At 45.8% G+C, this 17,374-nt stretch overlaps 1 protein-coding gene across 1 annotated transcript in view; it reads left to right on the top strand.

The window, feature by feature from the left end:
• The window catches only part of Itpr2 (inositol 1,4,5-trisphosphate receptor type 2), a 410,062-nt gene extending 403,066 nt beyond the window's left edge, over window positions 1-6,996 (top strand). The window contains exons 56-57 of the mRNA XM_052175272.1: window positions 2,693-2,854; window positions 3,455-6,996. Of these exons, the coding sequence (XP_052031232.1) occupies window positions 2,693-2,854; window positions 3,455-3,541 (249 nt within the window). The 3' untranslated portion in view covers window positions 3,542-6,996. The remainder of the gene's footprint in view (window positions 1-2,692; window positions 2,855-3,454) is intronic.
• The last annotated feature ends 10,378 nt before the right edge of the window (window positions 6,997-17,374 follow it).

The following is a 17,374-nucleotide window of genomic DNA, read 5'->3' as shown; positions in this document are numbered from 1 at the left end:
AGCACTGGCACAGGAGTCACAAGCGGGAATTATGAAAGGAATGAGTAAACAAAGGGACCAATGCAGACAGAGCAGAGACCAAGAGTCCCGTGGCCCCACAGCTCCAGCAGCTGCTGCTGAGAGAGAGCTGCTGTTGTTTCCTGAAGAGCAGGCAGCGTTGAACATGACTGACCCAGCCGGGTAGGAGCCTTTCTGAGGAGATGGTTTCACATACTCTATCTTATGTTCTCTTTGGCTGAGGACATTGTGCCTCTGACCCCAGAAGTGACATTTTTACTTTCTCTCAGTTTAGGATCACCTGACCCTGTGTCACCTGATGCACCCCAACATTTCTGGCCCTGGCAAACTGCCTTTCTTGCAGTCACATGTGCCCACTACCCTCTTAAAGCCCCACCCTGTCTTATCTCCCTCTCATGGTCCACTTTCTGCCTTCGTGTATGTATATGGACATATATGTGTATGTAGATATCTAAGAATCTAAACTTAACTCTAGATTCTTCCTATGATAGAAAACACTCCATATTCATCTTTGAATCTGGATTATTTCTCTTAATAGTCTCAGTTCTACCCCTTTCCTTGATTTGTTATATATTCTTATTCACACATAAAGAGGAATGGAGTTATATGGAAAGCCTTTATTTTAACCCCCTGAGCTTTTCCCATCCCATCTCCTGTCCCAGACACAGTTTCTCCTCTGGAAGACCCCAGTGGTGGCCATCTGTTTACCTCTCTCTCTCTCTCTCTCTCTCTCTGTCTCTCTCTCTCTCTCTCTCTCTCTCACACACACACACACACACACACACACACACTCACACACACACACACACATACACACACACACACACAAGAAGAGACAGGGAATTCTAGGACTCTGACATGAAAAAACTTATCATACCTTTAGCCTCTTAGCAAAGGCAGCTTTCTAGCTGTCCTCTCTGCTCTCCGGTCTCCTCTAAAGTCTGATAGGGGTTGTCACTCCTACACAGCCATCTCAGAAGTTAGCTGGCTCATTGCCTGAAGGCAACTAAGCCATCGCAGGGATTAGTCAGTCACGTTCAGGTTGTCAGGGACCCTGCAGGATTTGTCCTGAGCATCTGCAAATTCTGATATTTTCACTGTGATAGAAAATGGATGATGTCAAGGTCGCTGCCTTCGCCATTTTAACTATAGGTCTGCAACAGTAGGCATTCATACAGTTGCAGGAACATTATATCATCCCTGACTGCAGAGGAGTTCAGGCCAAACTCCATTTTCCTGGGCCAGAGAGAAAGCTAACAGGCCAGAGTGCTGCTGCCAAAGCTGAGCATTTGAGCCCCAGGACCCAACTGGAGAAGAACTGACACTGGCAGTCTCTCTCTCTCCGTCCCTCCCTCCCTCTCTGTCTCTGTCTCTCTCTCTCTCTCTCTCTCTCTCTCTCTCTCTCTCTCTCTCTCTCTCTCTCTCTCTCTCACACACACACACACACACACACACACCATGCCAAGGCCAGTAAGGTCAAGATAGAATGGCAATGCAAAGATCCTCCCCTGCAGCTCTGATGGCCCTGTGGTTGGAGGCTGCTGGGGAAAGGTTTTCTCAGCCAATTCCCCAATGAGCTGTTATCAGAAGCCCCCTGCAGGGGTGGCAGGTAGGGGGGATACACCCATAAGATCTGAGGTGCACAGGCTTAGGATCCCCAGCTCTGACATGGGTGATTAACCTGCTGGAGATGGGGGCACTTTACTGTTTCCTCTGCAGTAAATGAAGGTTGAAAAATATATGCTAATTTATATGCTGTGGCTCTCTGGTGTTTGACAGTCAGGCAGAGCTTGAGACATATGGGCATCGACCACAAGGGAGGAGAAACACACAGAGGGCACACCCAGTCTGCCCAGAAAATAGCAGAAGCGGTGCCAGCTGATTGCCATCTGGGGAAATCACCCCACTGTAATACAGTCCTTCCAAAGGGAACAGATAGAATAACCCCTGGCTGTGCTCTTCCACTCCCCTCTTCCCCACATGGAGTCACGGGCCACAGCGCTGGTTTAAAAAAAAAAAATACCCTCAGCAGAGGACATATGCAGGGACCCAGCATGGGTAGCTAGAACAGAAACCTTTTTTTATGCCAACCTCCTGCTCAGGAGCAGTTCATGCTTCTCTTATACACATGCACACACACACACACACACACACACACACAGAGTCCTCTCTTGCCTACCACAGACCCTACCCCATCCTCCATCAGAATCACTAGATGCCCACAGGCTGCACAGTAGTTCTCAGATGCTTCATCCAGGACCACCTGGGACCTTGAAGGAAGTCACTGTTGACAAGGTCTTTCTTGGACCATGAGGACCAGAGTCTTAACTTCTTGATTTCAATCCTGCCTCTTTCTGCCTCTAGCCAGAGAGGGACCTTTTAGTGTATATACTTAGAGAGATTCAGTTTTGAGTTTTTTTGTTTTGTTTTTTCCTTTGAGACAATACTGATATGTAGCCCAGGCTGGCCTGAAATTCACTATATAGCCCATTCTAGGCTTGAAGTCCAAGTAATCCTCCTGCTTCCAGAATGCTGGGATTACAGATGTGCGTGGGCACACCTAATTGAGACACTGATTTAAATTCCAACAATAACACCTGGAACCATTCTTTGTAGCGCCGCTGGCTCCCTCCCACACTTACTGTCTGGTTCCTGCACATTTATTTCCTCCTAGGAGAAGAATTTGGATTGGTTTCCTCGGATGCGAGCCATGTCACTTGTCAGCAACGAAGGTGACAGTGAGCAAAATGAGATCCGGAACCTGCAAGAGAGGCTGGAGTCTACTATGAGTCTGGTGAAGCAGCTGTCTGGGCAGCTGGCAGAGCTGAAGGAGCAGGTCAGTGAGCTGAGGGGAGGGACGGGGTGAGCTGAGGGGCGGGGTGGGGTGGGGGTGGAGGTTCGAGCCATTTACCTCTGTGAGCAAGGGGACCCAGAAACTCCAGGAAAGAAACCTCCCCAATTGTGCAGTGCAGCATCTCAGCAAGCAGGGACTCCCCCAGCACCCCTGCAAGCATTTCTCACTCTGTGGAAAGACAGAGAGGGAGGGAGCCCTTTGCTCTGAGAGATAGACCTTATCTCCTGCCAGGCTTCAGATAGCCAAGCTCCTTGAAAAGGCAGGTATTTCCTGATAGCTGCGAAGGCAACATCCTGACCAACCATCTATCATATGACGTCCTGAACACTCACAAAACAGAATATCACCCGGCCCCTTGGTAGCAGTTAAACGCTCACAGCAATGGTGATAAGAACACAACAGAAAGGTTGCGCTTCCTCAATACCTCTAGTTACCGTAATTTACTTTTCAAAATAATTTCTTTTGTGGTAAACATATGCGGGAGCAGACAGTGGGCTCTTGGGAAAGAAAACAAGACCTCAGTGGCCAGTGGCACTGGGGAGGAATTAAGAAAACCAGCTGAATGCTCTCTCCCTCCCCCAGATGACAGAGCAAAGGAAAAACAAGCAAAGGCTGGGCTTCCTTGGATCAAACACACCCCATGTGAACCATCACATGCCACCGCACTGACACCATGGGGCACGCCGTGACCAGCCTTTCATCTGATGCCCGCCTCATCGCTGAGGGATGGAGGGGGAGCGAACAGTGCCTATTGTTGAGAAGCTAAAAACACCAAGTGCTGAGACGCTGAGCCGTTTAGCTCCCAGAACAATCTGTAACTGTGTTTGCACGCTTGAGAAGATTCAAGCTTAGGGGAAAAAAAAACCAGCATAGGGCACAGACTCTCCGTGTGCCCGGAAGCGGCCGGCCTGAGGGGCTGGAGGGGGTGGGAGAGTCTGATCAATCGATCAATAGATAGGCCTTGGACTTGTCTCACACGCTGACTACAGCCTCTGTCATGGTTGGTTGGGATTTGTTTCTTCGAATTGTGGCATTCGGGTCAGCGAGACAGGAAGCCACACACTGCTGGCTAAGTCTGACTAAGAAAAAACTTAACAGACTTAAAAAGGAGAATCGAAAAGGTGTCATTAAACTTTCAAACCTCCAGTGTTAACTGGACGTTTTCTTCTCGGCACAAGAACACGATGGGCTCAGAGCGCTAGCCCTCAGTGCTTCAGAGCTCAGAGCCCTCACACTAAACCGCATAACTGGATCAGAGCGGCTGTCCCCAGGACTCTGCGGGGATGTGTAACAGGAAGCTTTCATAGACTTGGCAAAGAATGCACTTCTGGTCATGCGCGTGCTAAGACAATAAAGACCGGGAGAGGGGACGCTTCACCATAAGACCCAGGAAACGATGTGCTGAGTGTGCATGCTACAAAAGCACACAGGCACCGAAAGGAAATACAGGGAAAGGGTGACAGCAAACACCGAAGAGCTTTTCTCCAGGCACCTACCTTGCCTTTTGAAAGCAGGTTGATTTTTATCTGAGGTGCTTGAGGACCTGAGTGTTTGCGATCCTCGCAGCTGGGGGAAGGAAATCTAAAAATTGTGTTGACTACATAAGAATACGCAACATTTCAATGGCCTATTTAAGTATGTCAGAGAAACAGCTTTTCAAAATGTAGGCAGATTATCATTCCTTCCCCCAAACTGTTTTCATGTTGACTCATGCAACCAGAACATGTCAAGGGAAAAAATAAATAACCTGGAAAGGAGAGATATCTTTTGGAGACTATTTGAGGTGTCAGAGACAGACAGACAATGAAAGTGGGAGGCAGGCTTGTGGCGAGGGTCCGCAGGTCAAGACACTACATCCTGAACCAGAGACCCTCTGACACGCTCGGCCACCAACGGCCATGTGGGGTTTGTTACCACAAGTTTTACAGCTTTATGGCATTTCAATACAGTTTCAGCTATTAGCTCCTAAAAATTAAAAGAAGTAAATCCTGGCTCCTGAAAATAAAATAAAATCAATCAGTCAATAAATAAATCAAATCCTGGGTCTGTAGAGACCCACTGTACAGGCAAGAACCCGAATGGCTTCCCTTCCAACTTCAGAGGCGCAGCTTTGGGAACACCGAGATGTGTTTTCTAACTATATTTACTGGGACTCAACCCCCATACACTAGGACCACCCAAAGTTAGGAAGTGCTCCTAGCCAGGGTAGTGCTTCTCTTAGCCTGAAGTTTAAAGATGCTGACACCGTGACCACAGGTGTTCTAGGCTAACACAGTGTACCACTGACCTTTGACCCTTGCCAGAGACCTGTCTGCAGTTACCCTAATTCTTTGCTAAAACTTTAAACTCTAATCACAAACTATTTTTTTAAGGGTGTCACCAAAATTAGGCTAAGGCCGAGATGTTTAAAGCCCAGGGCTGTGCATGCTGTAACAGTATTTGGCAAAAGCTGGGCAGTCAGCAGGGCCGGCGCTGCAACTTCAGCTGCTTCCGCCTGCCGTGTGCCGTGACCTGACCCCCCAGTCAAGTGCCAGCAAGCTCACGGTTCGATACCTCCCATGAGAAATATCCAAAAGATTTCACCTGATGAGACTCTATGTCAAAATTAAAAATTTTTTTCAGTTGCACCTTTTTTTTCCTTCCCCTGTACAAGATGAAAGATGATAAAGCAAAAATTTAAAAACATCAAACAAAATGGAGTCACTTTCTAGGACACTGAATTCATACAGATGTTAAAAAGTGAGGAAATCTGATGTCAGGTGAGAGTTTGTATTATGTATGTTTATTAATGCGGCTGGAGTAGTTGACAGAAGTTGGGTATAGTCGGTATTCTCATATGTATACATTGATATTAAAAATACAGTCACCTCTGACTTCTATGCTAGGAAGGGACTCTTTTTTTAAAAAAAAATATTTAGGTTATTAAAATCCATACTGGTTAAAAGTCACAGTTCCTGCTGAATGATATTTTTAATTTGCAGAAGGGTTTGTTTCCAGGTGTGCTCCAATCTGCATCTCAAGAGTTTAATCTAAATTAAAATGATTGTTTGTGATTAGAGGCCTTGCACTGTCCAGAGATATAACACTGACCAATTGTATGCACGTAAAGATGCTATTTCTACCCTCTAGAAAGTTGTCATAAAGGGCTTATTTTCACAAATCTGCCATTTTCTTTCCCCCTGTGGATAAAGATCACAGGGCTTGGTAGACTGTTGATAATTTCGGGAAGCTAATTCATTTGGACCAGAACTGATTTTGTGGTGCTCCTCATATCTCCCACTTACAGTCTGGACTTTGGCTGCCTTCTAAAAGTTGTTTAATTATAAACTGTAATGTGCTGTGTGTGGCTCTGTCCCTGGGATTAAATGTGGGCGAGGAGGCCTAGGAGTTGATGATGAAGACTAAGGACTTCACTTCCCAAGATGCTGTCTAACAGGAAGGGCGTGCCAGGTGGCCATCCCAGGGGCCTCAGCAGCAGAGCACTCCCGCAGGGTGGTGATGACCTCACAGCTCAGACCCTTAAACAAGCAGACAGCCTCCGTGCTGTGTGGCAGAGGAACCCTGACAGCTGTCTTAAAGCAGTAGTTGTAGTAGTTATTGTAATCTTCTGGCCTGGAGACCCTTTCCAAACTACTGTGAGATGAGACAGCCCTGGAGGGATCCAGAGCCAGGCGAGGATCTAAACTGCTTGCAGCTCTGAGGGCCCGCCCTGAGCAGGGGAGGGGAGGCTGTGTAAGCCATGCTAAGCTCTGTTTTCAAAATCTGACAGCCAATTCCAGATTTCAGAAAACGCTTGAGGTTACCGGAGGCCCATGCTCACTACCCCCGCTGCTGCCTCCAAAATAACAGTTGACAGAACTCCTGTGTAGAAGGCACAATGCCAAAATCAACTGGCACTAAGTTTGCATGAAAATCGAGAACCCTGATGACATTCCAGGTACATACCTTGGGACTGGCTTGACTAAAAAATGAGGTGACCATGCAGGGACTCGCCTCACCACATGGCTCCTCTGTCATCTGGCAATAGAGAATGTCTATATTGTCTTTTTAAAAGGTGATTCTTAACATACTGTCAGGACTGGATAACTTATAAGTTAATGTTAATAAAATGAATTTGTATCTTGTGTGCGCCTTATTCTTCTCTCACCATGTTTCTGAATAATCTCTCAGTGTGAAAGGCGCCCTGGTCACTGCTGTTTTGCACAGCAAGACTGAGACAGAAAAAAGGCCGGCGAGCCTAGGGTGTGCTGGGAACTGGCCAGACCTCCCGTTTTCTCACACTCATATCTACACTGCAGATTCCCAGAAGTGGACACAGATCCTTTGTCACCTCAGATTCTCTATTTCTTGATATCTGCTGTTCCCAAGGACAGTGGCCCTTTGGACTGTGATTCTCAACCCGTGGGCCATGACCCATTTGGGGGCTGAATGACCCTTTCACAGAGGGCCACCCAAGACCATTAGAAAAGACAGATATTTACATTATAGTTCATAATAGTAACACGATTATAGCTGGGAAGTAGCAAGGAAATGATTCTGTGGTGGTGGTTGGAGGGGTCACTGCACCACATAAGGACCTATATTAAAGGGTGGCGGCATTAGGAAGGTTGAGACCCACACGGTCTTAGAACAAAACTCAGTCTTCTGCAGCCGAAGTCCCACCCAGATGATGTGAAGCACACACGGTCTGTGAATAGATTTCTCTGCTGTGGATATTTTCCAGTTCCTTGAAGCGGTGTGGCAAGACCTGCTTTGATTTAGTCCAGTCAGAGGAGAGGTGGCTCAGGGGAGGACAGGAAGTGAGTTCCTCTTTCAGTGACGGTGACTGGCACCCAAGGCAAGACCCTGCATGCAGAGGGAGCGTGGGCAAGTCCCAGGCCACAGCCTCTGTCTACTCCACTGGGCGTTTTGAGGAAGTCTCAGGAGGACTAACCCCAGGCTGGAAGCTGTGTGTTAGTTGTCTCCATGGCCTTCCCCGACTGGAGAGGCCACAGCATCATGCGGACTCTGAGGCAGACAAGGACGACAGAGGAAAGCAGGCGTGACTGAAATCCTCTGAGGTTTTAGGTTGTTGGGAGTGGGAGGTGATTCACTTTATAGCCCTTGCCTGAAATTCGCTGTGTAGACCACAGTGTGCAGCTTGAAGCTCAGAGAGCCACATTCTTTTGCTTCCAGAGTGCTGGGATCAAAGGTGCGTGTCACCATGCCTACTGTGTTCTGTCACAGGTGCTCTAGGCAAGTCCAGCTTAGGATTTCTCTGGTACAAATTCAATGAGTCTTCATCAGGCATTGCTCATTGAATTTGTAACAGAGTCAAGCTACTGAAGTTACTCTCTAACACCTGCTTCTGGCTTTGGGTCATTTATTTTTTCAATCAGTCTTCATTTGGGGCAATCATGGTCTCCTTTTCCTACATCAATACCCCTTTCCTTCTTTCAACAGGAGTTGTGTTTGTGGTCTCATCTTCTCAGCATTATATACAAATAAAATTCTTTGACCATTGTACTGTAAAGGCCTGGGTATAGGATCTACGAATCTTGATTGTTGTTTTATCAGAAAATCAAAGTTACTGTGGCTACCATGCTGAGAGATTGATGGCTGGCTTTAGACATCACAGCTGGCTTGAGGAGAATGACAGGGTCAGGGAATCCAGGTGCTTCTGCCACAAGACAGGGAGTCAGTCCATGGGGCGGTGGATGCTCGGAAAGCCTGGGGCTGAACAGAAGAGATACAGGAGAAGCTGGAAAGCGAACTGGAGTTGTCCACAGTGCAGGTAAGCTGAAAATGAAGCTGGTACCCTTCCCGTGAACTGCATCTGCTTCCGTCCAGGACTAGAGAGGGATAAAGAAGGGTGTCCGCTAGGGGCTGCAGACACTGAAGGCCACTTCCTGCCTCACAGCCAGCACATGAGCCAAGTGACAGGGTGAGCCATATGGAACCTGTCCCCTGCTCCTTCCAAACTAAGTCGCCACTACTTCATGCCTTCCATTATCTGGATTTCATGGAAAGATCTCCTGCAAACCGAAAACATAGACAACCTTACACACAATGGAACTCTGGGAAATGTTATTCCAACTTAGCTAAATCCACATAACCCCAAATCATCAATTTCTACTTTGCCTACCTTTATATTAATTCATATAATAATTTTTATTAGTTGACATAATACAGGAACACTTGGAAACAGTCTCAATGAAGGGCTGTCTAGATCAGGCTGGCCAGGCTTGTCTGAGAGGGTTGCATTGAAGGCATTGATTGAGATGGGAAGTTCTACTGTGGGTGGCACCATTCCCTAGGCTGGGATCCTAATCTGTCTAAGGAGAAAGCAGGCTGAGCCCAAGCATACATGCAGTCACTGTTCCCTGTTCCTGATTATGGATGTTGTATGACCCAGTCCTCCATGCACTAGCCACTGTCACTTCCAGGCTGTGATGGTCTGGAACCTGGAACTGTAAGTGACAAGAAACCCCTTCTCCTACAAATTGCTTCTGACAAGGTGTCTATCACAACAATTGGAAAGAAAGTGTCGTTAATCACATCCTATCACACAACTTGGCTAATTCTGCCCAAAGAGTTACAAGTGCAATGGGCAAGCTGTGGCAGCAGAAAGTACACCACTTCCAGCCTACCACACCAACCACAGAGGACAAGATAAAACAGCCTAAAGGCCAGAGAGCCCTAAAGATGAATGGATGAATGGAAATGGACTTTCACACACAGGAAATGGAAATGTAAGGATTTTTTTTTTTTTTTTTTTTTTTTTTTGCTGGCTAAAGCAATGATATTGGGGCTTATAACTTGTTATTGGTTCAGAACCCAGCCTAGATAACTAGGCTCAGTCTATTGCTGCAAAGAGACACCATGACCACACGAACTCTTATAAAAGAAAACATTTAATTGCACTGGCTTATAGTTTCAGAGGTTTAGTCTATTATCAGCATGAAGGGAAACATGGTGGCCCACAGACAGACATGGTGTTGGGAAAGGAGCTGAGAGTTATACATCCAAATCTGTATACAGAAGGAAGAGACAGGTATTGGGCCTGGCTTGGGCATTTGAAACTCCAAAGCCCACCCCCAGTGACACACTTCCTCTAACAAGGCCACGCCTCCTAATCCCTGGCAAGTAACACCACTCTCTGATGACCACACATTCAAATATATGAACCTATGGGAGCCATTCCTATTCAAACCACTACACTAATGCAGATATATATGACACAACAAAACCCAATGTAAGCATGTATCTTACAAGATTTGCCAAGGCTTCGAGATGGCCAGTGGTAGACGTGGTCACTGTGTGAGCCTGATGACCCTGGGTTCAGCTCTGTAGAACCCCCAGCAAGGCAGTGCCTAGGATAGTTACCCACAGGATCACCCAAGCAAGACTAAGGCACGCATCAAGGCAGCAAGAATGGCTACAGTGAGCCTGCTTCTATAAGGCTAAGAAGAGAACCACTCTCGAAAGTTGTCCTGACATTCACACGTGTGCTGTGACAATTTGCTCCTACACACACACACACACACACACACACACACACACACACGTAATCCTATAAGATTTGCCCACAAAAAATATAGAATAAGAAAAAGGATCATTGTCCAAAACATCATTAAATCTTCATCATCATTTAAAAGATGGTTGCAGACCAAGGAGCTGGAGCTGAGTCGTATTTAGAGTTGTAAAATTCAGACACAGGTAGAGATGACATGTAGGTCACAAAGAGGATGGGGGCTAAGGTAACGTTAGAAGATAGGTTGAGTTCTTTTCTTCAGTGGTGGTGGGATTTGATCTTACAAAAGCACACCTCTCTGTAGACCATGAAACAGCAATATTACTCACCATGAAATAACCACACCTTGTTTCCTTTATTCTTTGTTTTCTAATCTTTTATAGATTCTGAAATTGCTAGTTTAATAATAGATTAATAATATTTTTAAAGGAAATAAAAGTTTTAGTGTCTTAAATCCAGCTAGCATATTCTAAAATTGAGTTGGTGCAAAATCATTTGTATTTCTATGGGGTCACAGGAATGCTTATTAACCAATACCACAGCCAAGGTTCATGTTGACTTCAGTGCTTTAGATAATTATGAGAGGAATTTCTATCCACACCAAAGAGAAAATTCTCCAGGGTGAAATCTAATTCTGCAAATTTCTATGCAAGTGAGCATACCGAATGTGAAAGCAGAGTGAGGCTCCCTTGGCCTTTTCCCGAACAGCATTCATCTCGACGGCTGGCATAAAGAAAGACAGCAGCTGCACGGAGATGGCAGGAGCTGGGCTGCAGAGATAACATGGTAGATGACAGAGTCCTCATAACATGGGCGCAATGAATGACCTACTCGGATGGGCCGTGGGAGAAAGCAATGCTTAGCTTGGAAAACCTGGGGTGGAAAAAACAAGTGGGGGGGAGTTCATGTACAAATCAGTAGGCGTTGAGACCTTTATAAAAACCCTTTACCTCCATGCCTATGTCTTCATTTGTGTCAGCATGTATTTAGTACTGCTTAAACATGAGAACTGCTGTAGAAGCCTGAACAAGGCAGGAGGGCAGAAGCCTGCTACTGGACTTAGTAGCGGAAGGAGAGGCAGCAGGTTCTTGAGACATTCCAAACAGAAAAGCTCTGGGCCCAACTGAATGAGAGCTAAAAAATGGACAGAATCTAGGATGCTTCCTGGGTCACTAGCTGGATGGGAAAATACCATTGTCATTAGGGAAGACAGAGTAGGGAAGGCTGAGGTACAGAGGACCACTGCGCTTGGGATAGAGGGGTTTTCTGTGATTTACAGACATCCGGAGAGGGAAACATTAGTGTGGATATCTAGGAGCCACAAAACAGTCAGGACTAGAAATAAAAGACTTAAGCATCATTAAGAAATGCCTGGTAAAAAAAAAAAAAAAAAAAAAAAAAAAAAAAAAAAAAAAAAGAAATGCCTGGTAAGAAAACCAGAGAGATAGAAAGAGAGAGGGAGAGGGAAGGGGAGGGGGAGGGAAGGGAGGGAGAGAGAGAATGAATTAAAATTGTGAATGGGAGTGAAGAGAATTTCAAGGTCAGAGTCTCAGAAGTCATGTTAGAAAGGATGGCTGAACAGTCAAGAGGACAGTCTCAGGAGCAGAGTGTCCCAACACAGTGGCTTGTCAGAACCTTCTACTTGGGAACACCTGAAAACTACAGAGTAATAGCAAGTGTACTCATGTGTTACAAAAGCAGGGTGCCACAGTCACACAAAACTAACACAGTTGTTAAAATAAAGGATGTTGGTATGAAGGGGCTCTCTAGGGCTGGAGAGATGGGCCAGCTGTGAAGAGCAATGGCTGTTCTTCGCCCAGTGGATCCAGGATCAAAGACCAGCACCCACACTGAGGATCACAAGCACCTGTCCCTCCGCTTCAAGGGGACCCAATTCTGTCCTACTTCTGTCCTCTGCTAGTACCAGACACACAAATGGCAGACACATATGCACATAAAATAAATCAAATAAAAACAAGAAACTTTGAGACTGCATCTGGGGTGACACCTGAAGCAATCTCATCCCAGAACAGGTTAGCTTGGGGACGGGTTAAAGGTCAGAACTCATCCCACAGCTCGTCCTTACCTCTAGTATGTATATACAGCACTCATTGGAAAGTGAGGCGGCTGCCCCATCTAGGAGAGAGAGTCCATCCATTCCAGGGTCAGCCTCTTCTTTCTCCCTCCCATTCCCCTCAGACCTCTAGACATTGGTTCCTCCCTGAGATGTCATAGGAATCAGAGGTATCGCTTCTCGGCCTTTAGGCCAAGATCAAGTGTAGGAATCAGAGGTGGGGGGAAGTTAGACCCATCTTGCCTTAATTAGGCAAGTGAACAGTCAGTAGTCAGTGGACACGATTAGCTTCAGTGGTGGTTACTAGTTAGATATGACTGTAGCAAATCTTGTGCTACATTTTAAAGTATGCTATAGCTCTGTGGGTTTTGTGCTTTTTTAGTAGGAAGTTTGCAGCCAGTGAGATGGCCTATCAGGTTAAAAAAAAAAGTACTTTTCACTAAGCCTTATGATAATAGTTCAATACCTGAAACCAACAGGGTCAAAGGCAAGGATTAACTGTTGGAAGGTGTCTTCCAACCTCCACATACACACCACAGCATGACTGTGTCCACAAATATATTCACGTGAACATACGTAAAAATAAAAATGTTTAAACAAGAAGTTAAGAGGAGATATTCCCGGCTTTGTTATTTGAGGCAGTTCTACCCCTTGCCTAGAAGAGCATTGGGGGAATAACAGGTGGGTGCCATGTTCCCACACACTAAATAAAACTAGCAGACAGCATCTGACACTCAGAGCCTCTAGAATATGTGGAGAAGGCTCACAGCATCGCAGGATGGCTTTCTGGACACTGCATGTAGGCCATGCACGAGGCACATGTATCCAGTTACCATATGCAACAGGAAGGAGCACAGGAAGTGAGGGAAATGTCTTCCACCAGGACATTTGTGTTCTCCTTCCTGATCTCAAGACAGCTGGAGAGTGACAATGAACAGACCCAGGTAGCAGGGGTAACCTAAAGAGTCACATTTCAGCCAAACTTAGAAGTCAGTGTTCCCATACTGGGTATGCCACTGAGGGCTAGAGAGAGAACTACGGAAAGTTCTTGTCAATGCCTAAGTTGTATGGTAGACCACTGGAGTTTAGCTGCAGCAAGGAGTCCAGGTGACGTAAGCTCAGAGGGTCTCAGGTGAGAACATTACCATCAAGTAAACTCACCTCCTAGAGGCTCCAGTTTTTTAGTTTCAAGATACACTGCATAGACCCTTCCTGTGTCATCCAACAATGCCAACACTGACCCAGTAGTTCAGCAGACACTACCGTACGTCCCTTCTCTCAGTTCCAGATAACCGAGTTATCCCAGTGGGGAAACACATCCATAACCACGTGACTCATTAACACACTATTTACAAAGAGTTGAAGATGATTATGTTTACATCTTATGTATTATCCTATTACTCTACCAACAGATAGACCTCAGTGGACTGCCTCAGTGAAGCTTTGAAGTGGCCACCAACACAGGGCAATGGTTGATTTCGGGAAGGTCAGACATCTTCCCCGACTGTTCAGATTCCTCTGTCTCATATCTTGTTTGAGCTGCCCATTCACCAAGCATCTCCTCAAGTTAAATTAAAAAGAAAGAAAGAAAGGTGAGCTCTATATGGAGAGTGGGAGCCCTCAAACACACCCCTGCAAAATCAGCACTGAAAGCCTACTTGGAGACCATGTGCTTGGAGACCAGTGATCACGGTGTTCTGTGCTTGGAGACCAGTGATCACGGTGTTCTGTGCCTGCCCAGTCGGGTCATATTGGTTGATGGTTGGTGCTGAGCCTGTAAAGGCACGAATTTATTGGACATTGTCCTAGTTAGGGTTACTCTTGCTGTGATGAAACACCATGATGAGAAGCAACTTGGGGAGGAAAGGGTTTCATTTCTCTCACAGTTTAACATTAACAGTTCATCATCAAAAGCAGTGAGGGCAGGACTGAAGCAGGAACGGAACCTGGAGGCAGGAGCCATGGAGGGGCTGCTTACTGGCTTGCTCAGCCTGCTTTCTTTATAGATCCCAGACAACCAGCCTAGGGGTGGCTCTGCCCACAGTGGGCTGGGCCCTCCCACCTCAATCACTTAATTAAGAAACGAAGCCCCACAGGCTGCCTATAGGCCTATGCTGTGGAAGCATTTTCTCAATCCAGGCTCACTCCTATCCAATGACTCTAGCTTAGGTCAACGTGACATAAAACTAGCCAGCACCACCGACCCCCTGTTAACTTGACATACAAACACATCAATGTTGATCCATAACCTTTCCTTTCTTTTCATCCCCAAGATCACACAATAATAAAGACATCACAATACAAAATGTTTTATAAACTTAAAAGTCCAACAGTCTTTTGGAGGAAACGCAAACATCTAAAAACTCAATATCTGTTAAAATCCAAAGACTTTTAAAATACAGTGTCTCTAAACTGTGGGAAGGCTCTTATAAAATAACAAAATAAGTTAAATACTTTCTTACTTCAAGAGGAAAGAGCCAGGACACAGTCACAATCAGATCAGAGGAGAACCAAACTCCAATAATGTAAATAATATAACGCCCTACATGGGCATTGACTCACGGTTGTCTGGCTCCTCCAAAGCACTGGGGTTCCTCCTCAGGCTCTGATCTCTGCTGCACACAAAGTTGTCTTCTGGGCTCTGGGGTGGGTCCACTCCACTGTTGCTGTTCTTAGTGACAATCCTATTGTACTGACATTTCCAAAACGCTGGGGTCTCTGCTACAGCTCACCAATAACCTCTCTTGGTCTCTCTTCATGATGCCTAGCCTCAGTATCTCTCCATGACCCTTCCAATCCTGGCTTTTCAGCTGCTACTGAGGCTGCACCTTCTCCAATGGCCTATCCTCGCCTCTCCCAGTGCTAAGCCTCAGCTGCTTTTCATGACCCCTTTATGCCTTCAAAACTAGTACCACCTGGGTGACTCTTACATCACCAAGTTCAGCTGCTAGCATGACGTACAATCTTGGTGACCTCTGGAACACAGCTTCTGCATGCTGACTCTCAGAAAACACTTCCCAGAAGATTCCATATTAATGATGCTGGTCTCTTCTCAATCAGCTCCAGTGAACCATCATCAATTGTCCCAGTAAAGCAAGGGTTTTTTACTCGAGTGGTGCTGGCCTCTGGTCAATCACAGCTGATTCTCAGCCCTCAGCTGACTGGAGCCATTGAATTTTAACTCAAAATTGCAAATGGCCCTGAGGCAGTCTTTCAGAGGTTCTCAAACTTCCCTCTGAAACTTCATAAGCCAGGCCTCCATCTTCTGCTCTGCTCTCAACAGTTCATCTTCCAATCTCCCACAGAACAGCTCAATGAACTTTGAACACTCAGTGGCTTTTCTAGCTCGTTTCCAAAGTCCTTCCACAATCCTTGCCCAAAACAACATGGCCGGGTCTGTCAAAGCAACACCCCTTTCCTAGTACCAACTCCTCTTAGTCACTGTTTTATTACCCTGAAGAGACGCCATGATCAAAATCGAGTTGGAGGTGAACGTGTCCATTTCATTCACGGTTACATCTAACAGTTCAACATTAAAAGCAGTGCAGGAACTGTACAGGCCAGCGACCTGGAGGCCAGAGCTGATGTAAAGACCACGAAGGAGTGCTGTTTACTGGCTTTCTCAGCAAAGGGATGGCCCCACCCACAATGAGCTGGGCCCTCCCACACCAATCCCTAATTAATAAAATGCCCTACAGGCTTGACCTCACCGAGATATTATGGAGGTATTTTCTCAACCGAAGCTGATTCTAGCTTTGTCAACTCAAAACAAAACTATCCAGCACAGACAGCAATTTTTTTCTTACGCTATATTATAGATAGAGGGTGGCGATCATGGGACAAACACTTCAGAAGCAATATTGAGGTATTGGAATGCTTTAAAAGAACTGAGTAACTTCTAAACCATACAGATTTGTGGACAACTATGAGACCAGGTGGTGTTAGGGTAAGAGACAGGTTCTGGAGTCCAGAGAACGGAGCTGAGCAAAGAGAAGTCCAAAACGGTGTCACATCCCAGCACAGCCAGCAGCAGAGGGCAGGCCCTGTGTGCACACTGAGTGTCAGGCCTTCCTGGAAGGACTGTGTGTAGTTTAAGTCCCAAATCCCCCAACTATTCCAAGAAGTGGATACCTGATTATCTCCTATTTAATATGAAGAAACCACTCTTTTTTTTTTCAAAAGTGCTGCCCTCACTGCTTTTGATGATGAACTGCTATATTAAACTGTGGGTGAAATACACCCGTTCCTCTCCAAGTTGCTTTTCATCATGTAGGGATATGGACCATGACACTGTGCCCGCAACTCCCTATTTTCTCCCAGGTCCCTAATGGCTAAGGATGCTGAACATTTCTTTAAGTATTTCTTGGCAATTGCAGATTCCTCTGTTGAGAATTCTCTGTTTAAATCTGTACCCTAGTTTTTTGGTTTTTTTTTTTTTTTTTTTTTTTTTTTTTTTTTTTTTTAACTAATTGGTTTGGATTGATCTGGTTTGCTTTTATGAGACAGGGTTTCTCTGTGTAACAGAGCCCTGTCTGTCCTGGACTTGCTTTTTAGACCAGGCTGGCCTCAAACTCAAAGGGATCTGCCTGCCTCCTGAGTGCTGGGATTAAAGGTTTTATTTGGCGATGTCTAGTTTCTTGAGTTCTTTATATATTTTTGGATATTAGCCTTCTGTCAGATGTAGAGTTGGTGAGGATCATTTCCTAATCTATAGGCTGCTGTTTTGTCCTATTGACAGTGTCCTTTGCTTAACAGAAGCTTTTCAGTTCCATGAGGTCCCATTTGTCAATCTTAGTGCCTGAGCCATTGGTGTTCTGTTCAAAAGTTTGTTTTTCTGTGCCAATGAGCTCAAGACTATTCCCTGCTTTCTCTTCTATCGTGTTTAGCACATCTGGTTTTATGTCGAGGTATTCGA

This window comes from Apodemus sylvaticus, chromosome 2 (genome assembly GCF_947179515.1).
Source record: "Apodemus sylvaticus chromosome 2, mApoSyl1.1, whole genome shotgun sequence".
Lineage (NCBI taxonomy): Eukaryota > Metazoa > Chordata > Mammalia > Rodentia > Muridae > Apodemus > Apodemus sylvaticus.
The sequence above is the reverse complement of the archived record's forward strand: the minus strand, read 5'-3'. Positions and strand labels throughout refer to the sequence as shown.